General features: G+C 46.9%; 1 protein-coding gene across 6 annotated transcripts in view; it reads left to right on the top strand.

The window, feature by feature from the left end:
* The first annotated feature begins 981 nt into the window (after positions 1-981).
* The window catches only part of pdcd6ip (programmed cell death 6 interacting protein), a 153,551-nt gene continuing 127,776 nt past the window's right edge, over positions 982-26,756 (top strand). For 3 of the 6 annotated variants that reach the window (XM_072467296.1, XM_072467298.1, XM_072467299.1), the window contains exons 1-2: positions 984-1,282; positions 23,821-23,875. In XM_072467296.1, coding sequence (XP_072323397.1) covers positions 1,071-1,282; positions 23,821-23,875 — 267 coding nt within the window. In that variant the 5' untranslated portion in view covers positions 984-1,070. Of the gene's footprint in view, positions 1,283-23,820; positions 23,876-26,756 lie in introns of all 6 variants that reach the window. The other 3 variants (XM_072467294.1, XM_072467297.1, XM_072467293.1) reach the window with 2 other exon arrangements.

Here is a 26,756-nt window from a genome sequence, read left to right on the forward strand (position 1 = left end):
GTCGTGTAGTGACCCCTTGTGGTAATGCCACCTCTGGGTGTCCTGATTACCCATTGGTTGTGTCCTGTTCTAATGACCCATTGGTTGCATGTCTGCATGTCATTACATCTCTGGTGCTCCCTCTAGTGATTACTTAGTTGTAGTGTATTTACATGAATCCCTTGTGTATGTATAGTAAGAAGTCTTACAACACCAGGTTAAAGTCCAACAGGTTTGTTTCGTTATCACTAGCTTTCGGAGCGCTGCTCCTTCCTCAGGTGAATGAAGAGGTATGTTCCAGAAACATATATATAGACAGATTCAAAGATGCCAGACAATGCTTGGAATGCGAGCATTAGCAGGTGATTAAATCTTTACAGGTCCAGAGATGGGGTAACCCCAGGTTAAAGAGGTGTGAATTGTGTCAAGCCAGGACAGTTGTGTATATACAGTGATGCATATCACTACAGAGGCGAGGCCAATGCATGGCGTTTAAAACATAAGAAAAACCTCTCCCCACAGACTGGTAAAACTCATTTCCAGGTTTAGTGGGCGAGACAAAAACCACGCAAACATTCGCTTTAGGTTGGAATTATGCTAAATGATGAAAAGGGGTTCAGGGTGATAAATGATTGGATCTATTTGCTTACATGAAGAGCAAACATGGACTGATTCGGTCGTATGGCCTGTTTCCGTGTTTACAATTTAAGCGATGAGGTTTTTTTCCACCCATCCTACATTCTTTCCTGTTTGCGCAACCACTCTTAAGCATGAAACTTTTTCAGACAACTGTTTTTTAATGATTTGTTTTGGGCTGTGGTTGAAAGCTCAATATTCCAAATGTGTGTGTGTGTGCAGGCGAATGTTAGCATTTCACGTTTTGATTTTGCAGAAACGAGTACAAAGGGATATTATGCACAAACCCCTAAGGAGCGTGTGAGTGACACGCTGCACCTTGTCCCCCTCCCTCAGCTGTTGCGGCTGCTCCAGGTTGCAGAACGCGCTGACATCATTCCGGAAGTGACTGGCGGGCTGGGGGTCTCGAGCGCCTCTGACTCTCTTCATCTTCGTGGGGCTTCGAGCTGCCGGAGATGATGGCGACCACTTTCGTGTCGGTGCCTTTTAAGAAAGCGTCCGAGGTGGACATGGCGAAGCCGCTCTCCAAGTTCATCCAAGCCACCTACCCGAGCGGCGACACGCAGGCCGAGTACGTCAGGGCGGCCGAAGAGCTGAACAGCCTGCGGAAAAACGCTCTCGGCAGGCCGCTCGACAAGCACGACAGCTCCCTGGAAATCCTGCTGAGGTGAGTTCAGCCCGGGCCTGCGAACCGGACCCGGGCCTTCCGGGAAGGCTCGGGAAAGTTTCGGGAGGGAGGGACGGCGGACGGGCCCCCAGGCAGAGTGGACACGGACGGGCCCCCAGGCAGAGTGGACACGGACGGGCCCCCAGGCAGAGTGGACGGGCGCTGGCGGGACGCTGACCTGTGTGGTGGCATCGAGGAGCGGGCCCATCTGCATCGATCCCAATCCATGGATTTTATTACCGTTGCCGAAAAGTAAACTTTCCGATGTTTTTGTCCATCCATGCAAAGGGATGTGCCCGCTCGCTGTGAGCCATTGGGATTTTTGGGCTCATGGTGTTGAACTTTGTGTGGTAACCGGCCTGGCTGGGCGCACTGCTCACAGGTTGTTACCAGTGAGTCACCGGCATGGACTGTTGGGCGAAATGGCTCCTTTCTATGTCGTGTACGTTGAGTTGTGTTTTTAAACTAAACTTCAGAATCATCAGACAAAATAAACCTGAGCTGCCTTCGAAATGAAAATTTATTTCCTTAATTCTGATCCAAAGTCCAAAAAAAGAATAAAACTGAGAACCTCGAGAGGTTTACACACATGGTTGTACGAATTAGTCGAAAGAAATAACTTGCATTTACGTAGAGTCTGTCACGTTTCATAGAATCCCTACAGTATTAAACAATAAATACACTTCCAAAGTTAGGTCGGTAAACATGAATGTATAAACAGAGTCTGCTTTTAGTTTGGCACCACAGGACCTTTTATATCTCCATCTGAATAGGTAGATGTTAAATAGCCCATCTGAAAGACGATACCTGTAATAATGTATTGCTCCCTCTTTAAAATGCCACTGTAGATTATGTACTTCACCCTAAGTGGGGCATGAACCTTCTGATCTAGATGAGTCCTATAACTGAACCAAGCTGACAGTAATTCAGTTAGTTTGATATTTTACATTCTTGTGTACATTCATTTACTAGGTGAACCATGCTGTTAGGTCAATTACAATACAAAGAGTTTTGAAGATGTGAAATAGCAATTTGAGTTCAAAAGGACATAACTTTCAACTTTCTCTTGGGCACAAAGCAGCCCAGTGGTCTGAAAAGTTTCCATGATACTTGAAGAATTAAACTGCACGCTTCATTCCCTGAAGAACAGTGGATGCTTGTGATGTGGTAGACTCTCAGCAGCTGCGGAGGATGAAAGGATGTGAACTGACATTTAAGTTTTAATCCATTTATGGGATCTGGGTTTCACTGGCAAGGCCAGCATCTATTGTCCATCCCGAGTTGACTTTTAAGAAGGTGATGAGCTGCTGCCTTGAACCTCTGTAGATCCTGAGTGTAGGTACACCAACAGTGCTGTTAGGGAATTCCAGGATTTTGACCCAGTGACTGAAGAAACATTAGATTTCCAAGTCAAGATGGTGAGTGACTTGAAGGGAACCTCCAGGTGGTGAAGTTGCCAGACATCTGCGGACAATGCTTTTCGAGAGCGTCGTGGTCGTTTTGGAAGGTGCTGCGTAAGGAACCTTGGTGAATCCCTACAGCGCACCTTGTGAATGGTACACAGTCCTGCCACTATTTGTTGTTGGTGGAGGTATTGAATGTTTGTGGAAGGGGTAGCAATCAAGTGAACTACTTTTGTTCTGGATGGTGTTGAGCTTCTTGAGTGTTGTTGGAGCTGCACACAGTATTCCATCACACTCCTGACTTGTGTCTTGTAGATGGACATGCTTGGAGGAATCAGGAGGTGAGTTACCCATCACAGGATTCTTAGCTTTTGCCTTGCTCTGGTAGCCGTCTTATATGGCAAGTCCAGTTCAGTTTCTGGTCAATTGTAACCCTCAGGATATTGATAGTGGTGGAATCCAGTGGTGGTAATGCCATTGAATGTTAAGGGCGATGGTTAGATGATTCTCTTGTAGGAGATGGTCAATGCCTGGCACTTGTGTGGCACGAATGTTATTTGCCACTTGCCATTTGGACATGGACTGCTTCAGTATCTGATGAGTCATCCCAATTTCTGACCTTGCGATGGAAGGAAGGTCATTTATGAAGCGGCTGAGAACACTGTCCTGACGTGAACTCATGCAGTGATGTCTTGGAGCTGAGATGATTGACCTCCAACCACCACAACCATCGGCGCGCCAGGTATGATTCCAACTAGAGGAGGGGTCATCTCCCCCCGATTCCCAAATGATTCCAGTTTTGCAAGGGCTCCTTGAAATGAAATGAATATCGCTTATTGTCACGAGTAGGCTTCAATGAAGTTACCGTGAAAAGCCCCTAGTCGCCACATTCCAGCACCTGGTCGGGGAGGCTGGTACGGGAATTGAACCATGCTGCTGGTCTGCTTTAAAAGCCAGTGATTTAGCCCAGTGTGCTAAACATGCCTCACTTGGTCAAATGCTTCCTTGATACCACTCTTTCCTAACTTCTGGAGTGAAAATCCTTTTGTCCATGTTTGAACCAAGGCCAAATAATGAAGTCAGGAGTTGAGTGGACCTACCAGAACCCAAACTGAGTGTTAGTGAACAGGTTATTGCTGGGCAATTGCTGCTTCGTGGCACTTCTGATTTTTTTCATTGCTGATGAGTTGGTAATTGGCCAGGTTAGATTTGTCCTGATTCTGGTGGCCATGACGTACCCGGACAATTTTCCACATTGCTGGGTAGATACCAGTGTTGTAACTGTATTGGAACAGCTTGGCGAGGTGCATGACAAGTTGTGGAGTGCAAGTCGTGAGTACTAATGCCAGGAATGTTGCCAGGGCTGTTGCAGCATCCCATGCCTTCAGCTGTTTCTTGCTATCTTTTGGAGTGAATCAAATTGGTTGAATGCTGACATCGGGAGGAGACTGAGATGGTCATCCACTTGGTCGATCTGGCTGGAGATTGTTGTAAATGTTTCAGCCGTATCCTTTGTTGTGATGTGCTGGGCTTCTTCATCATTGAGAATGGGGAAATTTGTGGAGCCTTCTCCAGTGAGTTTAATTGTCTACCACTGTTCTCTGCTGTATGTGGCAGAGCTGCAGAGGTTAGATCTGATCCTTTGGTGTGGAATTGCTTAGCTCTGTCTTTTACTTGTTGCTTGTGCTGTTTGGCACGCAAGTAGTCCGGTGTTGTAGGTTCACCGGGTTTGCACATCATTTTTAAGTATGTCTGCCGTTACTCATGAGCATGCCTTACTGAACTCCCATTGAACCAGGGTTGTTTCCCTGGCTTGGTGGTAATAGTAGAGTTGGGGATGTGCCGGTCTATGCGATTACAGTTGTGCTGATGTCCCACAATGTCTCAGGGATGACCAGTCATGAGTTGCTCGATCTGTTCTGAATCTATCCCATGATGGTAGTGCCACACAATATGATGGAGGAAGTCCTTCATGTCTTTGCCTCCACAAGGACTGTATGATGGTCATTACTACAGATCCTGTTATGGACAGATGCATCTGCGACGGGAAGGTTGGTGAGATGAGGTCAAGTACATTTTTCCCTTTTGGTTTCTTCACAATCCACCGCAGTCCCAGTCCAGCAGATGTGTCCTTTCGGACCTGCCCAGCTCAATCTGTGATGGAACCACTCTTGGTGATTGGCATTGAAGTCCCCCATCCAGAGTACATTCTGTGCCCTTGCCACCCATCGTGATTCCTTCAACACTGAGGAGGACTGATTCATCAACTGAGGGGGCAAGGTATGTGGTAATTTGGCATCATGAGGTGTTGCCCTCCCACTGAGTTGTGGGACTTCCCCAAATGGCGCTGCAAGCTAATGTCCAAAGCTGTAATATATTAATTGGACAGACAACAGTAAGTTTACTGGCTGGTTGCTGTTGAGCTGTTTGAGTTTATCTGTCTGTACTTGGTCAAATTGCATTAATGCTCATGTATCTTGGAGCATCCACAGCCTTGATGCATAACAACTGCTTACATTTTAGGGCTAAGGTAGTGGGATCTGCCTCGGATAAAGGGGAAGAGGGTACATACGATGTCAGATGAAAGGTCATTTTTTAAAGGAAGTAAGGTATATTGACTATAAAGTTAATATTTGTCCAAAAGAATAGTATGTATATATCTATATAGATGTTGGTGATCTATTAGTATTTGTAAATAGAAGCTTACAAAAGTGGCGTTCATTAATTTGAGAATTGGTCAGAAGCAGAGACTCGTTTAATGTTTGTTTTTATGTGACAGAAACCATGTCAATGCTAATCATTGGTTAGAAGTAGGTGACTACTGTTTCTGTTCAGCTGTGAGAAATGTAGTCTCACCTGGAATAATACAAAAAAGCGTGGAACTTGATATTTTCAGAGTTCAATCCCTACCGTGCAGAAGGAGGCCATTCGGCCTATCGAGTCTGCACCAACCCTTTGAAAGAGCACCCTACCTATGCCCACTCTCCCACCTATCCCCATAACGCCACCTAAACTGCACATCTTTGGACACTGAGGGGTAATATAGCATGACCAATCCGCCTGCCCTGCACATTTTTGGATTGTGGGAGGAAACCGGAGCACCCGGAGGAAACCCATGGGGAGAACGTGCAATCTCCACACAGACAGTCACCCAAGGCCGGAATTGAACCCGTGTCCCTAGTGCTGTGAGGCTGCACTGTGCCACCGTGCCACATTATGATATGACGGCAGTCTCTTTGGAGAACAGTGTACTTGAAGTGGGTAGTCAAAATGTGAAACAATATCAGTGGTGACATGAATAGTTGATAAAATCATGGAATGTGATTTCAAAGCATCAGTTTAAATCATAGCCTTCTCTGTAACTAAACAGTACCTGCATTATTTGATCACTATGTAGAATGTGATTGCCAGAGCTCTGGTTTAAGATGCCTGAATCCCATGTAACAAACGTGGTGTGACTAACTGGCTAATTAATGGCCTAATATGTTCCTTGATTTATATCCAAAGTTATGGGCAGAGCTAAAATCCACATGGTATAGGAAAACTGGCCAACTTAACACTTGATTAGGGGCAGCACGGTGGCGTAGTGGCGTTTGCACATTCTCCCCGTGTTTGCGTGGGTTTCGCCCCCACAACTCAAAGATGTGCAGGGTAGGTGGATTGGCCACACTAAATTGCCCCTTAATTGGAAAAAATGAATTGGGTACTCTAAATTTTTTTAATTTTTATTTAACTCTTTATTTATATTTGTCAAGCTTATCTCTTTGCTGTGCAACTTTGCTCATGGTTTTTTAAATTTGACTGTTCTTGGTCACCTCTCCATCATCAGACCACTTGCCCCACATGTTCCTTTAATCTCAATTGGTAAACTTGGTTCATCTCCTTTGTTTATATCAGTTAATCTGCAGGATTAAGTGGTTAAGTATGCAGTGAAGAAGAAATGAAAGTTTTCTGTGTCCTGGGTTGTGCTGTTCCTATGGCAGATAACACCAAACTTCAAATATCTGGTCATGCGTCTTGTTTGTCGGACCTGACCGGCAAGGGCAGCATTTGCTGCCCACCCATAATTGCCCTTGAATTGAGTGGCTTGCTGAAGCGTTGTCAAATGATATTTAAGGACCATATGACATAGGAGCAAAATTGGGCCATTTGGCCTATTGAATCTGCTCTGTCATTCAATCATGGCTGATATGTTTCTCAGCCCCATTTTCCTGCCTTCTCCCCATAACCACTGATCCTCTTATTAATTAAAAATCTACTATACCTGTTTTAAAGACACTCCGTGATTTGGCCTCCATAGCCTTCTGCGGTAAAGAGTTCCACAGATTCACCACTCTGGCTGAAGAAATTCCTCGTCATCTCTGTTTTAAAGGATAGTCCCTTCAGTCTGAGGCCGTGCCCTCGGGTTCTAGTTTTTCCTACGAGTGGAAACATTCTCTCCATGTCCACTCTATCCAGGCCTCGCAATATCCTGCAAGTTTCAAAAGATCCCCCGTCTTCCTTCTAAACTCCCAAGGAATACAGACCTAGAGTTCTCAACCACTCCTCATATGACAAGCTCTTCATTCCAGGGATCATTCTTGTTAACCTCCTGTGGACCCTTTTCAAGGCCAGCACACCCTTGTGGGGCCCAAAACTGCACTCAATACTACAAAGCCTTATACAGCCTCAGAAGTATATTCCTGCTCTTGCATTCATGTTGAGAGGGCTAGGATACGAACATTGCATTTGCCTTCCGAACCGCCGACTGAACCTGTACGATCAACCACATTGCTGTGGACCTGGAGTCACGTAGGCCAGGCCAATGGCAAATCTCCTTCCCTAAAAGATATTGGTGAACCAGGTGGACTTTATGACATTCGATGAGTGTTTCACAGTCACTTTTACTGAAACTAGCTTTATGTTCCATATTTTATTAACCAAATTTAAATTCCTCCAGAATCTGTGCCCGCAGAACTTCAGCCTTGTCCTTTGGGTTATTAGTTCGGTGACATTACCACTGTGCCACAAAACCGCCATATAATGCCCAAATACATTTAGGATAAAATTGTGCACAAATCCAGCATTCAACCTCCAGGTTAACATGATATGAACTTGTTACATCAGGATAATCAACAGTGCAGGCCATCACATACAAATTATTCACTTCCCTGTAAGCAAAAAGAGTTGACAACAATATCAACAGGGGGAGGGGCAAAGTCCAGAATAATAACAGATGCAGATATGCAAGGCAGTCCTCAGAATACAGACTTCTGCACTGGCGCAGATGGAAGGCAGGATTAGTGGCAATGAGCACTCGTCAGGATTTCTCAAGGATTTCAACGATTGAAGCACAAGACACCCATTATTCCCATCATGCCATCTCACCAGAACCTAGACAGTCAACAACCTAAGCTCTGACTGGTTTGGTCACCCCAATCCCTCACGGCCAACATCCAATCGGGCAACACCGGACCAGTGGTCGCAAGGCAACGCCAACCCAGGCCTCCAAGACTGAATTAGATGTGTTCCGACTGCATCAGGGTGGATGACAGGCCATGCAAAAGGAATTCTACTTTATAGAGGCAGGTTCCCACTGTGCTCTCTCTATTGCAAGGACTCTCTCGTGCTTCTCCATTGCCTGCATTTAAAAACACCCCGCCACACCTGGAATTGGGTCTTGATGCCCCGTTACTTAGAGCCAAGATTTTGAACCAGAACAGAATCTTTGTTGACAGCCATCATCCGTTGATTCACTCCATGCTGACAGGGCAGGTGTCTGCTCAAAAGCAATTGTGGCATTAAAGACATGGCCCCTCCCCAACTCCTTCCGGCCACCACGAACAGTGAGAATTTAAACGTTCTAACTTGGCTCTATCATGCAGAAACACCGACCAACAATTCCCAGGACAAACAAAATGTGCAAAGGATGAAATGACTGATTAAAAGGTGAGCAGAGCCAGAGCTCACAAACACAACAGCTCCCACGCTCAGATCACCTGATCCCTGGGGATCTCTGTCGTGTGTATTAGTTTTCCACTAAGTAACGGTTAGTCAAAGCTTATTTTGGTTAGTTTGTTGCAGTAAACATAAAACGTAAAATCCTGTCATGTGATCTTTTGAATAGGTCAATGGAAATCTCTTGTCAAAGGTTATTGGTCTCTACAGGGATTGCTACGATACCTGGAATGGAAGTGCAAGCATAGGTATTATTCTCAATGGGCTCCTTTCAACAGTATCTGCACTGAAGGTTCGGAAATAGATTCAAGCTTAGGAATACTAGATGAGGGGGGCACAGTGGTTAGCCCAGTTGCTTTACAGCTCCAGGGTCCCAGGTTCGATTCCCGGCTTGGGTCACTGTCTATGTGGCGTTTGCACTTTCTCCCCATGTCTGTGTGGGTTTCCTCCGGGTACTCCGGTTTCCTCCCACAGTCCAAAGATGTGCAGATTAGGTGGATTGGCCATGCTAAATTGCCCTTGGTGTCCATAAAAGGTTGGGTTAGGTGGGGTTACCACAATAGGGTGGGGTGTGGGCTTAGGTAGGGTGCTCTTTCCAAGGGCCGGTGCAGACTCGATGGTGAATGGCCTCCTGCACTGTAAATTCTATGATCAAAAGCTCCACAGCTTTGTGTGCTCTACAGGATTGTGTGCTTGAATCATAGAATTTACAGTGCACAAGGAGGCCTTTCGGCCTGTCGAGTTTGCACCGGCCCTTGGAAAGAGCACTCCACCCAAGCCCACACACCATCCCAGTAACCCCCTCCAGCCTTCTTGGACACCTAAGGGCAATTTGGCAAGAACAATCCACTTGACCGACACATCTTTGGACTGTGGGAGGAAACCGGAGCACCCGGAGGAAACGCATGTAGACATGCTGAGATGTTGCAAGCTTCTCCACCCACTGACCGCCCCTGTGGCTGAGATGTTGCAAGCTTCTAAACCCACTGACAGCCCCTGTTGTTACTGTGATAATGCATGATCAGGATTGGAAATTGAGGATGAGATTCTCTGGCCTCCCTGTGGTGTGTTTCTTGCTGAGGGATCTTCTGGTTTTGTCGCAGTCGATGGGTGTTTCCATTGAATCCACACCATGCTGCTGGGAAACCCACAGTGGGGTGCGCCAATGGAGGGTCAGGAAGATCTCTGCAGCGTGAACAGCCAAAAGATCTCGCCCTGCGTATCTGTCAGACCGTACCTTGTCCCTGAACTTCCAGTGCATTATTCTGATGCTTAAATTGATTGTGACTGTTTCCTGTTAAATACATTTCTGAATTGGTTTGTTTTTCAGGTAGTAGTAATAATAATAATAATCACTTATTATCACAAGTAGGCTTCAATGAAGTTACTGTGAAAAGCCCCTAGCTGCCACATTCCGGCGCCTGTTCGGGCACGCTGGTACGGGAATTGAACCTGCACTGCTGCCTTGTTCTGCATTGCAAGCCAGCTATTTAGCCCAGTGTGCTAAACCAGGTGGGTGGAGGTTGAGAAATTTTTTTTTTGATTTGATTTATTATTATTGTCACATGTATTAGTATACAGTGAAAAGTATTGTTTCTTGCATGCTGTACAAACAATGCATATCGTACATAGGGAAGGAAGGAGAGACTGCAGAATATAATGTACAGTTATAGTAAGGTGGAGAGAAAAGATCAACTTAATCCGAGGTAGGTCCATTCAAAAGTCTGATGGCAGTAGGGAAGAAGCTGTTCTTGAGTCGGTTGGTACGTGACCTCAGACTTTGGTATCTTTTTGTTGAAATTGAGGGAGAGATTATTGTCGTCGTACCAGTTCACCAGATTCTCTATCTCATTCCTGTACTCTGTCTCGTCATTGTTTGAAATCCGACCCACTACGGTGGTGTCATCAGCAAATTTGAAAATCAAGTTGGAGGGGAATTTGGCCACACAGTCATGGGTGTATGAGGAGTATAGTAGGGGGCTGAGGACACAGTCCTGTGGGGCACCGGTGTTGAGGATGATCGTGGAGCAGGTGTTGTTGTTGCCCATCTTTACTGATTGTGGTCTGTGGGTTAGAAAGTTCATTATAGAATATCAGTGGAAATTTTGTTGCATTAGGAAAATAAGCATTTCCAATTATCTTTCACATGATAGCAATGATTGTGAAAGAAGGATTATTGTCAAATTGTCTGAATTGGGAAGTTTCTCATTGACTCTGGAATTAATTGTAAGGAATTGTCTTTCACAAAGGTGCAATTATGTTTTGAATGGAAGCTAACCCTCTTGAATGAAGAAATTGTTCCGTCATTACATCTTTTTTTCTTCCTAAGGTTATTGCTGTCTAACATAGCAAAGACCTGGGGCTGGCTTCTCCGTTTCTGTGGCTAAGTGCTGGCGTGGGGCCTGTGGTGTTTCATGACCGCCAAATCTGCATGAACCCCTCACCGGTTCAGGTACCAGTGAGGGGCTAGCACCGGCGCCGCGTGAAATGCCTGTGGATCGCGTAGAAAACGGGCAGGCCCGGGCCGCGCATGTGCACTGCTGATGACCACTGGTCGTGCCGTAGAACATAGCGCTGGCCATGCCCGTAAACCTAACCCGAAAACCACGTGCCCCCCCCCAACCTTTACAGACCCCCCCCCCCGGCCAACAGCACTGATCCCGGCCGTGTATGGCGGCACTGGAACACGGCTTGCAGCCAGCACGCCGGGTTCACGATCGCTGGGATCACACATGTCCCGCGCCATCAGGAACTCTGCCCATTGGGGGCTGAGCATTGCGGATGTGCCGTCTGATGACGCGCCAATGGTGTTGAAACGGCACGCAGAGCATGGTGGACCGGCGTCAAACCGCTGCCGGCCCAAAAATCCATTTCCCCCCGCCCATCGATGAACACTATTCCGGCGACGGGCTACGGAGAATCCAGCCCCTGATGCTTTGTGCAGGCACTGCCTGAACTTGTGTTTCTAAACAAAACGTCACTTGTGTTATTTTCAAATAGTTTGACTTAATCTTTCCTCAAATATTGCAAGTCATGATTACTTTGCAAGCCCAATTCTAAGCATCTATTTATCTCCTATTTTAGTACTCGTGCTGTGAAATGCTACAGTTCAGGCCTTCAGTGATTCCTTCAGGTTTGAAGACATTTGGCCTTTTTTAGAATATATATTGTTCATTGTAAATGTTGAGTGCTCTTTGCTAGCTTATTTTCTGCTGTCATAATGTTTATTACTGTCACTCCTGCTGTGTTCAGGAGCTTGTGCTTATTGGAACTTCCTGCTCCAGTTTCCTGACATTTGTGCTGCAACCTCTGTCAGTGTGGGTTGTCTGCTTGCAACTTAACACTTTTGATACCTGATAACCGATTGTGCTGCTGAGCCTGTTATGTTGCACATTTCTTGTTAGCGAGTGACCGATACCTGATCTGTGCAGTCACCCTGACCTGACAGTTGACATTCCAAATTGTGGGGTGGTGGGAACCTAGGACTGAAATTTTAAATTATTGATCGTGGGGAAGAATTTGAATGTTGCACACTCGCATCTTTTTTGTTACATGATACTTTGTGCCATTGAATCTGCTTGTGATTTTTATATTCTTTATAAAATTTACTCCCAGTTCTGCATAGATCAGTGTTTATCAAACGTTTTACCAACCGGCGGAACCTCTGGACCCATGCAGGCAGATGTCAGCGACCCAAGCTGGCTGACCTTTGCAACACCATTGTTGCTTGCTTTTAATATAACAGGTGAGCCTGCTTGGTCCTCACGATCTCACTTGCTTGGTCCTCACGATCTCACCTTGCTTGGTCCTCACAATCTCACCTTGCTTGGTCCTCACAATCTCACCTTGCTTGGTCCTCACAATCTCACCTTGCTTTGTCATTCAATATTACATTTCTGCTAAGCATGTCAGCTGATGATTTAAATTCTCGCTGCATCCTTTGAAAAAAATCCAAGAGGTTTGTTCTCGAAGTTGCCATGTTTAGTCTTTAAATGCCATTGAAGATTTGAGGATTTTCAACTTTCATTTGTCAGTACTTCCCTGCATATAACACACATGGGTTTTGCATCCTGATTTGTATTGGCACAATGAAGCCATACCTCAAGGAATCATTTTTCTACTGCTTTGTTCCCAATTTCAATTTCTTCTTAATGAGTTGTTCACTATAGGCCCTGGGCTCTGTATACAGCTCACACCACCACCACTTTGACTTGCCGTGGACTCTCCTGTTAAGCTCTCTCCAGCAGATTTTGTTGACATCCGGGCCTGTTTGTGTCTATGGCCCTCTCTTCCTCATTACAAAATAATCCATCTTCAGTTCTTCACACTGTCCTGTTCCTTGCTTGCTGGTAGCTACAAAATGGAGGAATCGCTCCTCCATGATTTCATGGCCAAGGCACGGACGTGCTTCAGTGTAAATGCCGGGCGAGTGACCTTCTCTCTGCTCCTGCCTCTGGCGGAAAGACACCATCGTTCATATTTAAAGGATGATCGCGGCCAGCATTCTTATTTTTTTGACTTTGGAACTTTATTTCCAATACCTGATTTTTCCAAGACTATTACTTTTTACCACGGAAAATTAAATAATTTCAGTTGAACATGCACATCCTTATATTAACACACAAAAATTGTTTTAAATATATACCCATTTCTTTATTTCCCCCCCCCCCCTCCCCCACATGTGACATGTGTGGTGAACAGCATACAGCCCAGCCTCGCGCCCCCTCAAACACTGGAACCAATTGGGACTTTCCGCGGCCGGCAATCTTAACAACCAGTTGGGGACTTTGCGCGATTGGGTATGCCGCAGCGGGTCGCGACCCTGAGTTTGAAAAACCCTGGCATAGATTGGTGTAATTTGTGCTCTCTCCCATAGTTACTTTGAACCTGGCCGATACCATTTAAAAAAAAAAAAAAAAAAAATAATAAATAAATAAAAATAAAAAATTTGTTCATGGGCTGTGGATATTGCCATGAAGATCAGCATTTTTTGCCCCTCCTTAATTGTCATAAGGTGGCGGTGAGCCACCACTCTGTAATACTGCATTCCACAGAGCAGTGAGGCTGGAGTTGCAGGATTATGATCCAACGCCAATGAAGGGATGGTGACGTATTTCCAGTTCAGCATGGTGCATGTTATGGAGGGTAAATTGCAGGTGATGTTTCCATGCGTTTGTTGGCATTGCTTTTTCAGATGGTAGAGGTTGCAAGTTAAGGTGTTTTTGAAGAAACCGATAAGAGTTGTTGCAGTGAATCTTGTAGCCAGACCACATTACAGTAATGGTGCGCTGTTGATGTTGGGATGAATTTTACCATTTGAGGTTGGGGGGAAAGTCAAATGGTCTGTTTTGTGCTGAACATTACCACGATTCTGCCTTGGGGCATCAGAAAGTGAACCACTTGCTGCAGAATACTCACCCTCCAACCTCTTATAGCTGTAGTATGTGGCTGGTTCAGTTCAGCTTCTGGCCAAAGGTGAGCTGGTATGGGCTTCAGCATTGTAAACTGTTCACTGTAAAGGGGAGATGTTTCGATTATCTTGTTGGAGATCCGAATTCAATGGCACTTAAGTGGCAAGTAACATTTTTGCCACACCAAGCTTGAATGTTAATTTATTATCTGAGGAGTTATTTGTGCAATCATAATATGGAAGGGTATTTAATCAAGTAGCTGAAGATGGTTGGACCCAGGTCCCTGGGCTGAGGAACTGCTGCAGCGATGTTCTGTGGCTTAGATGGTTGACTTCCAGTCAGTGCAACCATTTTCCGATGTGCTGCGTAGTGCTTCATCCAGTTGAGCGACTTCCCTGCTTCCCAATAACATCAGTTTTGCTTGGAATCCTTGATGCCATGCTATGTCTATGATTGGCTTGCTGTCTCAGGCAGTCACACTCGCCTCACATCTGGACTTCAAAATTCAACTCCTTTATTCATGTTACGGATAAGGCTATATTGATACCTGGAAGTGAGTGATTCTACTGCAACCTGAACTGAGCATCATATTGGTGAGTAACTACCAGTGGATAACACTGTTGACAAATCCTATCATTCTGTTGATGGAATAGTAATTGGCCAGATAGGATTTAGGGCATACAAACAGAAAATCTACAGCACAAGGTGGCTATTTGCTGCATTGCATTTGTAACAGCAAAAATAGCTATCTACCGTATCCCACTTTCTAGCTGAGCCTGACCTTGTAGGGCAGCACGGTAGCACAAGTGGCTAGCACTGTGGCTTCACAGCGCCAGGGTCCCAGGTTCGATTCTCCGCTGGGTCACGGTCTGTGCGCAGTCTGCATGTTCTCCCCGTGTCTGCGTGGGTTTCCTCTGGGTGCTCGGGTTTCCTCCCACAGTCCAAAGTCATGCAGGTTAGGTGGATTGGCCATGCTAAATTGCCCTTGGTGTCCAAAAAGGTTAGGAGGGGTGATTGGTTTATGGGGATAGGGTGGAAGTGAGGGCTTAAGTGGGTCGGTGCAGACTCGATGGGCCGAATGGCCTCCTTCTGCACTATGTTCTATGTATTTTGCTTCACTTGCTCCATCCTCTCAAAAACAGAATGAAATCCATCGTATTTCTCCCTCTCTTCTGTAGTCACCTGAGTTTTCCCAGTTTTTTTTTTCTTTCTGCTTGGTCTATAGCCCTGTAATTTAGAGCACTTGCATACCCAAGTATTCTTTAAATGTGATGAGATTTCTGACTATACTGCCTTTTTAAGGAATTAGTTTCAGACTCCAACTGCCCTCTGTGTGAAAGTGTTTCTCTCTTAACTTCCCTGTAATCCTCCTTTATACTTCAAGTCTATGTCCCCAGTTATTGACCACCGTGACAGACCCCAAAGAGGGAAATAACTTAAAAGTTTGAATCGAAGATTGCCATCAAGTCTCTCTGCATGTATTGGTCCTGAAAAGGCCACATGTAGCTGGATTGTTTCCTGTTGTGATCTTTGATACCTGCACATGCGCCGGCAGGGCAAGTTCATGGCTTCAGGCTGGTAAATGGCCCTGTGCACATGCAGTTTATAACTTTTTTTTGAGCTAAAAGCTGTTTTGAGGCACCTGCGCTGATGAAAAGTGGAAGAATGGAAAACCGTAGTAAAGGACAGCTGACCTGGAAGAGAACACTCTTTGGAACGAAGAAACTGGGCTTGGGAGAGATCCCAAAACAAAGAAGCAAGTCCCAAACCAGGGAGTAGGACAGATAGTGGTCCCAAGATGATAGTGAAGGGATAAGCACAGGAATCTAAAACAGGCCCTGTTAAGTGAAATTGAAAATAAGGAGCTGAGGAAGAAAATGCTCTGAATTAAAAAGAGAGGTTCAGGGAGCAGACCTAAAGCTTGTGAGAAGCCAGAAGAACTAAGGAGACAACTGAAGTTCGGTGACGCCTTTCTTCAATCAATGTGGTATCATTATTCAAGAAAGGAAGTAGGGATAAATCAAGTAATTACAGGCCAGTGAGTCCAACACCAGTAGTATGGACAAGAAGTAATCCTCACTTGGGGAGGCGAGGATTATTCAGGAATAAGCAGCATGGCATTGTGAGGGGGAGACCATGTCTAACACATTTGATTGAATTTTTCTAGGAGGTGACTAGATGTGTCGATAAGGGCAGTGTAGTTGATGTCATCTACATGGACTTCAGTAAGGCTTTTGACAAGGTCCCATGTCGGCGACTGGCCAAAAGACCCCAAGGGACCCAGGGCAATTTTACAAATGGCATCCAAAATTGGCTTCGTGGCAGGATACAGATGGTGATAGTGAAAGATTGTTTGTGTGCCTGGGAAGCTTGTGTGAATTGGTACAATGCAGGGATTAGTGCTGGGTCCCTAGCTTTTTTTTTAGAAATATTTTTATTCAAATTTTTACATATTTACAGAAAAAATAAAAACAAAGAACACATAAATAAACATCTTACAACTACATCACAAATTCCCCCAATATACAAACCCCCCATTAATCAATAATTAACACAGTAGAAAACACAAAGTACACCCCCCCCCCCCCGGGTTGCTGCTGCTGCTGACCACCTCCTAACGCACCGCTAAAAAGTTTAGGAACGGTTGCTACCTCCTGAAGAACCCTTGCACAGATCCTCTCGAGGCAAATTTTACCCTCTCCAATTTAATGAACCCTGCCATGTTGCTGATCCAGACTTCCAAGCTCGGGGGCCTCACATCCTTCCACTGTAGCAGAATCCTCCGCCGGGCTACCAGGGACGCAAAGGCCAGAATACCGGCCTCTTTCGCCTCCTGCACTCCCGGCTCGTCCGATACCCCAAATAGCGCTAACCCCCAGCTCGGCTTAACCTGTGTGTTCACCACCTTCGACATCGTCCTCGCCATACCTCTCCAGAACCCATCCAGCGCCGGGCACGCCCAGAACATATGGACGTGATTTGCTGGGCTCCTCGAGCACCTCCCACACCTGTCTTCCACCCCAAAGAACCTGCTCAGCCTCGCCCCTGTCATATGCGCTCTGAAGAACTTTAAATTGTATCAGGCTAAGCCTGGCGCAAGAGGACGAAGAATTAACCCTACCCAGGGCGTCCGCCCATGCACCGTCGTCTGTCTCCTCCCCAAGCTGCTCCTCCCATTTACCCTTTAGCTCCTCCACTGAGGTCTCCTCCTCCTCCTGCATCTCCTGGTAGATCGCCGAGACCCTGCCCTCTCCAACCCACACCCGCGAGAGCAGCCTATCCTGGATCCTGAGTGCTGGAAGCAGCGGGAATTCCTTCACCTGCCGTCTTACAAACGCCCATACCTGCATGTAGCTGAAGGCATTTCCGGGGGGAAGCCCGAATTTTTCCTCCAGCGCCCCAAGGCTCGCAAACGTCCCATCCAAAAACAGGTCCCCCATCCTTCTAATTCCTGCCCTGTGCCAGCTCAGGAACCCTCCATCCATTCTCCCCGGGACGAACCGATGGTTCTCCCGGATCGGGGACCAAACCGAAGCCTCTACCTCACCCCTGTGGCGCCTCCACTGCCCCCAAATTTTCAAAGTCGCCACCACCACCGGACTCGTGGTGTACCTAGTCGGCGGGAGCGGCAGCGGTGCTGTCACGAGTGCTCCCAGACTCGTGCCCACACAGGACGCCATTTCCAGCCTCTTCCACGCCGCCCCCTCCCCCTCCATTACCCACTTGCATATCATCGCCACATTGGCAGCCCAGTAATACCCACACAGATTAGGTAACGCTGACCCTCCTCTGTCCCTACTCCGCTCCAGAAAAACCCTCCTCGCCCTCGGGGTCTTTTTCGCCCACACAAATCCCATGATTCTCCTACTGACCCGCTTAAAAAAGGCCTTGGGGATCAGGATGGGGAGGCACTGGAATATAAAAAGGAACCTCGGGTGCACTGTCATCTTCACCGACTGTACCCTACCTGCCTTTCCTTAACAAAACCCGTCTGGTCCTCGTGAATCACCCCCTGGACACAGTCCTCAATTCTGGTAGCCAACAGCTTCGCTAACAAGTTCGCGTCCACGTTGAGGAGAGAGGTTGGCCTATATGACCCACACTGTAATGGGTCCTTGTCCCGCTGCGAGATCAGCCCCCTCCTCCCTCGCCTCATTGAAAGTCCTCACTAATAGAGGGCCCAGCAGGTCCATGTACTTCCGGTAAATTTCCACCAGGAACCCATCTGGCCCCGGTGCCTTCCGCACCTGCATACTCCCCAGCCCTTAGTCAGCTCCTCCAGCCCTACTGGTGCCCTAAGCCCAGCCACCTGCTCCTCCTCCACCCTCGGGAACCTTAGTTGATCCAAAAATCGACGCATCCCCCCCCTCCTCCGTCGGGGGCTCAGACCTATACAGCCCCTCATAAAAGTCTCTAAATACCCCATTTATTCCCACCGCACTCCGCACCGTGTTCCACCCTTTATCCCTAACTCCCCTAATCTCCCTCGCTGCCTCCCGCTTCCGAAGCTGGTGTGCCAACATCTGGCTAGCCGTCTCCCTGTACTCATACACCGCCCCTTGCGCTTTCCTCCACTGCACCTCTGCCTTCTTGGTGGTCAACAGGTCGAACTCGGCCTGGAGGCTTCGTCGCTCCTTGAGTAGTCCCTCTTTGGGGACCTCTGCATACCTCCTATCAACCCTTAAAATCTCTCCCTCTCTCTCCTCTCCTTCCTCTCCTTGTGGGCCCTACTGGAGATTAGCTCTCCCCTAATCAGCGCCTCCCAGACCACCCCCACCTGCACCTCCCCATTATCGTTAACCTCTAGATAGCTTTCAATACACCCCAGGATCTGTCCGCTCAACACCTTATCCGCCAGCAAGCCCACATCCAACCCCCCCCCCCCCATCATCAAGCTCCCTGCCTCCAGGTCCGGAATCCGGCCCAACATGCGCCGCATAAATCCGGCATCATCCCAATTCGGGGCATATACATTAACTAATACCACCCGTACCCACTGCAGCCCCCGCCGATTAGCCATCCCCTTTTTTGGGCCAGCCACGTACCCGCGCCTCCCGCACTCTCCATTTCCCCCAGCGGCAGACCACCTCCGAGCTCCAGCTCACCTTTGGCCAATGCCAATGCAGCAGCAACCCAGTCCCCCCCACAGATAGGTCCCCCCTAGCTGCTTTGCTCCCCCATAGCACTCCCGTAAGTCAGCTGACTCCTGCTGACCCCGGCCACTCCCGCCACTCCATCGACCCCCCCAATGTGGTAGTCTCTCTTCTCCTCCCCCCCCCCCCCCCCCACCACCTCCTGTCCATCAGCGGGTGCTCCTCTCCAACACCCTCCCTTCCCTAGCGTGGGAAAAAGCCCACGCTTTCCATCAGACTGGCCCCGCCCTCTCTGGCGCATCTCCCTTTTGCGGCCTAATCCCAGCTCCCCCACTTCTGGCCTCCCATCTCCCCTCCCCCAACGGGGCCCCGTCCTTCCAACCAACGATGCCCACACTCTCTCAAAACCCCCCCTTCGAACCAATTCAGCCTACCCCTTCGAACCAATTCACCCTACCCCTTCGAACCAATTCACCCTACCCCACCCAGCACCCAAGGAAACCATACAGAACAGAACATCCCCCAAAGCCAGTAACCACAGTAGCCCCCCCGCGACCTCTCACAACTGACCCATAGTCCGTGTCCAACTTTTCGGCTTGAATAAAGGTCCACGCCTCCTCCGGCGAATCAAAGTAATGGTGCCGGTCCTTAAACGTGACCCACAGTCGCGCCGGCTGCAGCATCCCGAATTTCACCCCCTTCTGATGCAGAAGCGCCTTCGCCCGATTGTACCCGGCCCTCTTCTTGGCCACCTCCGCGCTCCAGTCCTGGTATATACGGAGCTCTCCATTCTCCCACCTACTGCTCCGCTCCTTTTTTGCCCATCTTAGGACACACTCCCTGTCCACCAAGCGTTGGAACCGCACCAATACAGCCCGCGGCGGCTCGTTCGACTTGGGCCTCCTTGCCAGGACTCGGTGGGCCCCATCCAGCTCCAGGGGCTTCGGGAAGGCGCCCGCGCCCATCAATGTGTTCAGCATTGTGACCACATATGCTCCAGCATCCGACCCCTCCACTCCCTCCGGGAGACCCAGAATCCGCAGATTCTTCCTCCTCAATAGATTCTCCATGTCCTCTAACTTCTCCTGCCATTTCTTATGCAGCGCCTTCACCGCCAGGCCCAATATTGTGTCCTCATTCTCCGAGGCCTTCTGCCGCACCTCCCGGGTCGCTGCCCCTTGGGCCTTCTGGGTCTCGACCAGCTTGTCGATCGAAGCCTTCATCGGCTCCAGCAGCTCTGCTTTCAATTCCGTGAAGCAGCGCTTGAGAAACTCCTGCTGCTCTTGCGCCCACGCTGCCTGGTCTCCATCCGCCGCCATCTTGGCTTTCCTCCCTCGCACTTTTCGCTGCACCAGAATTACTTTTTTCATCGCTCCACTCCTGGTCCAATCCATACAGTGCCGAGGAAATCGTACTGTCACCTTCCCACACTGGGAACTGTCGAACAAATGCCATTGGGGCCCTTCAAAAGAGCCCAAAAGTCCGTTTCTGGCGGGAGCTGCTGAACGTGCGACTTAGCTCAGCATAGCCGCAACCGGAAGTCCCGCTGGGTCCCTTGCTGTTGGTTGTGTACATTAAAGACCTAGACATGAACATGGGGAGTATGATGTGCGCAGATTACCCAAAAATTAGTGGTGTGCTAAATAGTAAAGAGGAAAGCCGTAGATTGGCGGATGATCTAGACTGGCTGGTCGGATGGACAGAACAGTGGCAAATGGAATTTAACCCTGAAAAGTGTGAGGTGTAACATTTTTGGTAGACAAACAACGAACAGTAGGATGCTAGGACGTACAGGGAATAGTGGGACCTTGGGGTGCATGTCTATAGATCCCTGAAGGAAGCAAGACAGGTAGATGAGGTGATAAAGAAACCATATGGGATACTTATTTATTAGCCGACGCATAGAATAGAAGAGTAGGGAAGTTATGATGGAGCTGTATAAAATGCTTTTTCGGCCACAGCTGGAGTACTATGTGCACTTCTGGTCACCAGACTATAGGAAGGAAGTGATTGCACTACAGAGGATATTCACCAGGATGTTGCCTGGGCTGGAGTGTTTCAGCTATAAAGAGATGCTGTTTAGGCTGGGGTTGTTTTCCTTCGAGCAGCGAATGCTGAGGGGGGACCTGATTGAGGTGTACAAAATTGAGGGACATAGATAGGAAGGATTCTTCCTTTTATTAGAGGGGTCAATATCCAAGGGGCATAGACTTAAGGTAAGGGGCAGGCTATTTATGCAAAACATCTTCACCCTGAAGGTGGCGCGAATCTGGAACTCTCTGCCGGAAAGGGTGGTAGAGTTGGGAACCCACAGCATTTAAGAAACATTTAGATGAACACTTCAAATACCATAGCATAGTATACAAGGCTAAGGACCAAGTGCTGGAAAATGGAATTAGAATAGGTAGATGTTCGATGTTTGGCACAAACATGATGGGCCGAAGGGCCTCTGTGTTGTAAAACCCATGACTCTGACTTTTGGATCAGTGGTGTTCTGCTTGACATGGCTGGAGTACTTGTGGAAGGTGAAGCTTGACTGCACAACGAGAAGGAATGTTGGAAGGAGAGCTTAAACGTTGGAGGCGGATTCTCGTGGAAAATGTCAGTGTATGTGCTGTTTGGGCGAGAATTCCAAGGCGAGTTCTTTGTGCAAGCCGATTGGAAACCCTTATGAGAAAGGTGGCACTTTAATGTGACCAGTTGGCTCACCACTTCACCGATTGAATTACATGTACTACATACTTACCATGACTGTTAGAACTGAGATAGATAGTCGTTATCGTTGTGTATTTGCATGTATCTGTAAAGTTGTATTTGGGGGCGAAGGAGTTCTGTAATTTGGCTCATTTATTGGTGCTTGTATTGAAAGTGTTCTGACATTCTTGTAATATAGTTTTTTTGGGGGTTTAAATGTTTTGTCCTTTGAAAAAGTCCACAGTTCTCCCCTGTAGTCCTCCATGTTTCTAAACAAAATATAAGTTAGGGTCTATCAAGGCAGTTTCTACCCTAACTTATCCAGAGGTAACTTCAGCTGGGATCATAAACCCCACTAGTCAAATAGACCCTTTTTATCCACTCACTTTAGATAATTTATGATTTTGTACACCTTCCCTCATCCTCCAATGTTTGAAAGAAAGCAGCCATAACCTATCCAATCTTTCCTTCGAACTAGCCGTAGCTAGTCCTGGTCATAGCTGGTAAATCATCTTTGTACCCACTCTTGTACGGTCGTATCCTTCCTGTTGTGTGTTGACCCGAACTGTGCATTGTATTGGCCATCCTTGTGTTTTAGATAGGTGTAGCGTAACTTGCCTGATGTTATATGCCTTGGTTAATGAAGGAAAGTATTCCATATGCCTTTTTAAGCCACCTTTATTTATCTGTTCTGCTAGGCTTCAGAAATGTGTGGATATGAACTCCAAGGTCTCTCCCCTTCTACATTTCTCACTACACAACTATTTTTGCTCTTATTTCCTTGCTTTGTTTTTCCTCACCAAATGCATTACCTCCCAATTCTCCAGATTGAATTGCAGTTGACACTTTTTGCTCACCTGACCAGGCTGCTGATGTCTTCCTGCAATCTAGAGCAATTTTTTCCCTCTCAACCATGTGGCTAGTTTTTATATTATCTGCCATCTTCTTAAATCTGTCCCCTACATGGAACTTTGAATAATTGATACATAACGTGTAAAGTAGGGGACCCAATCCTGAGACCTATGGAAGCACATTGGAAACAGCCTTTCTGTCACAAAAAAAACCCCATTGGCGAAGTCAAGAAAATGAGGTGAAATAGAAAAGGACAGAGGAAAAGTGCAAAGGGGAATGAAAAGAACAAAGAGACGGTATGAAAATAAATTTGTGGCTAACATAAAAACAAATCCAAAAGTTTCATATAGGCTATTAACAGTAAAATGTTTATTAGAGGTGATTTGGCCAAATCCAGACCAAAGTAAATGTGGTTGAGGCAGAAGGCATAGCTGAGGTATGAAATGGTTTACTTAATATGAAAATGAAATTAATTTCTATGAAATCAATTCCTTTAAATAACAGAAACAGCTGCAGCAACCTTGTATTTGCCCATTGCCAACTTCTGGATCCAGTCTTTAGCCTGCTTGTACTCTTATCGCTTGGTGATTTGACTTAAACATTTGCAGCAAAATATTGTGGACTGTAACAGTTTAGGAATAGCTTACTGTATTATACTCCGGGGTGACTGCTAACAAACCCAAAGATAATGTGACAAGAAGCAAACTTGTATCTATATGAATGCTTGAACAATTATACGTGCCGAGTAAAATATTCAAATGTTTTTGTAATTTCAGTTCATTGTTTTGAGATTTAAAATGCCCTGTAGTTTCAAACAGTTTGCTACTTCTTGAAGCTTTCTGAAATGCTTGTGCACAAAATTGTGGTTCAGCAACTTCAAATTTAAAGCCATTATCCAGTGAGGATATTGCTTATTTGATTGATTGTATAAATGAGGGCATAATTTGATATTTTGAAAATTCTCTTTGGATAATAAAGCATTAAATCGAGACCTCATCTGCCTCATGTGGGCATACAAGTTATCATTCCACTATTCAAAGAAGAGCTGGGGGCAAAGTTCTCGCTCTGTGTTCTGTGATGAAAGCTCAAAACCGATGTCCTGAAAGCATTATAGTATTTAGTCCTAACTGATTTGCTTCTTCTTTCAGGTATTATGATCAGCTGTGTTCCATTGAGCCCAAGTTTCCATTCTCTGAAAATCAGGTATTCAATTCTCGAATTTTTCTCTCGCACTTTTAGTCGATGTTTCGTATAGATGTGAAGTCCTTTGATCCCTATACACGGCATAAAGGTGGTCTGTATATCTGTTGTAATGGACTGCAGGTTTCGCCAAGTGGGCATAAAAGATTATGTTGCACAACTCTTTCCGAGTGCCCTGGCCAACAGTTATTTGTTGCTCCTCCTTGGAACATGAAATAACTGGGAGCTAATGGTAAAATTAGGTTGCGCTATTGTGACAGAATATCTGATCATTTATCTCATTGCTAATTGTGGGTCCTTGCCAGAGGCAGATTTTCAATGAAATACACAGCGTTGTAGGATGGGGGCTCCCATACGGAGAGGTGATTGTGGGAACATCATCCAGAGCCTTGGTAGCTCTAAATGTTGTGATGTGCTCTTTGGGTTTATCAGCAGGCAATACAGAACAACACTGGGCTCGAATTGATGGACTCCCTTTAGAGCAGGAAAACAGTTTGCCAGATGATGAGAGGTGGTGGAGACTTGAGAAGTTCAGACAAGGATCTCCTGAATTGATGTGAAGTTTCTGAACTTTCAGTGATTAAAGGTGCAAAGTAGCAGCCAGGTTTCTGGCAGTCGGCTGGCGGGCAGCCTGAGGCAAAAGTGAGGTCGCTGATCTAACATTGGGCTGCAAGCCTATGAAGCCTTCAGTGAGGCAAGGAGGAGGCACTGGAGGTGTAAGGGGGTGACTCATTACCTCCAGGCTAGGGCTGAGGAGGATGGCATCCATCCAAAAAGAACAGAGGCCACCAGACCAGATAGCCAGCAGCTCACCTGTGAGCATGTGATCGTGGAGGCCCAGCAATCTGAGCGAGAGCTGAGACATGAGCAAGGCAGCAGTCAGGTGGTGTAAAAAGTGGCAGGTACGCACCGACGTCATGTCTCGGAAATCGGGGAGTAGCGGGGTGACTTGTCCAGAGCCAGAGGCCAGCTAGGGAGTAGGGCTGAGTGAGAGGGGTGAGCTGAGCAGCAACCGGACTGGGCGGTGAGGGCAAGAGAGAGCAGAGACCAGGCCAGATGACCAGCAGCAGCCACCAGGTGGCCAGCCAGGAGCACACGCAATCGTTGCGGGTCGACGCCCACCACCGAACTGTAATTGGGGGGTAGGGTCTAACATCATTTGGGCGGGCCGTCAGGTCATCAGAGGGTGGGATGTGACATTGTGGCCACTGCAAAGACTGAGAGCACTGGCCTCAATGTGCAAGTCTGTCCATGGTCCTTGTTATTTGCAAATTGGCGGCTATATTGTCCAGCAGCGTGACAGTGAATACTTTTCAGATGTCGCTCGTTGGCTGTGAAGCTCTTCAGATTCTTTTTCTGTTTTTGCTACTCTGTACCGACTTCCCTGTGCTTAAATTGTAAAGCACCTGTCTTGCACGACCTTCCTGACTCTGGGCGGGTGAGACTCAAGAAGCGAAGCACCTCCCTGGTTCCAACTGCGGAATGCGAAAGGAGCGGAGCGAAGGAACACCCTTCCTTGGGTGCTACGACACACCCAGTGTTCCATGATTATGAAAGACCCTATTTCTAGCTGCTGAAAACAGTGTTATGAATGTAGGAATTTCAGATATACTCTGTATTGTATGCAGCTGGTGCAATAATGGTAAAAAGTTTGGGTTAGTGTGTATATGACTGTTGCAGTCATAGTTTTAAAAATCCTGGTTTTAAATACTGCGGGCTGCAGAAAGATAATGAAAGTATCATAAAACTAAGATCCTAAATTCACTCCAACCATGTTTATAATTTACTAAAATAGCGCTAATGGAATTTTGTTCAGAGAAAGGAATCCCTGGGAAATAGATAATTAAAGACATTGTGTTTAGCCTTAGTAAGATGGTCATAACCCAGTTCGTGGGGTAGTTATGGGAGGAGCCTGGGGATGAAGCAGTCATGTGTAGGGTTTTCAGTTTTAGCTCTCTTCCCCCTCTCCAAGCAGTCCCAAAAGATCCATTGTTTGGCTAGTAATCCTGCGTTCGCTACTTCTTGTTAAAAGTGGGTTTTCTGAGCTGGGTATTCTTGATTGGAGATAGATGATGCTCATGCCCAAGCTGGTCGGGTTTAAACCCTCTCCAACCACACCAGTGAATCTTCCCCTTGAGGGGATTACAGTCCTGTTGAGGTGCCGCCCTTGTCTTTGAACAGGTGACTGAACTGTTCTCATTGAATCTGCAGCACTTCCTCCTCCATATCTCAGACCCACACATTGATACTCCGTTTTCCTATTTCTACGCTCGTTTTTACAGGGAGTAATCCTGAGATAATTATTTTCACTGTCCTTATTAATTTCCTCCCGAGCTCTTGAGAGTCTTACCGTAGGACCTATTTATAGATCTGCCCTCTTTATCATTGGTGGGGGCTGGTTTAGCTACTGGCTAGACAGCTGGTTTGTGATGCAGAATGAAACCAACAGCACAGATTCAATTCCTGTACCGGCTGAGGTTATTCACGAAGGCCCACCTTTTCAACTTTTTGCCCCTTGCCTGAGGTGTGGTGAACATCAGCTTAAATCACCACGGGTTACCTCTTCCCCCCTCAAAGGGGAAAGCAGCCTATGGTCATTAGGGACGACGACGACTTTATGATCATTCGTACTTGCACGTACCAGAGTCTTCCCTTGCGGAATATTCTGCACCCTCTCTTGCATGGGAATGTGTTGAAAAATATGGTGCCCTATTTGGCATAAACATCTTGGTTGACAATTTCCTACACTGTTGTATACCTTTTATGTTTTGCTTATGGTTTTCAACTTTTAATGCTTTCTGGAATGGCAGAAACTTCTCAATGCACAGGCGACCTGTGGCTTCAGGTGCGGGTTTAATGTTATGCAGCAAAGTAGTTGGGCTCT

Source organism: Scyliorhinus torazame, chromosome 11, assembly GCF_047496885.1.
Source record: "Scyliorhinus torazame isolate Kashiwa2021f chromosome 11, sScyTor2.1, whole genome shotgun sequence".
In the NCBI taxonomy this organism is placed as follows: domain Eukaryota; kingdom Metazoa; phylum Chordata; class Chondrichthyes; order Carcharhiniformes; family Scyliorhinidae; genus Scyliorhinus; species Scyliorhinus torazame.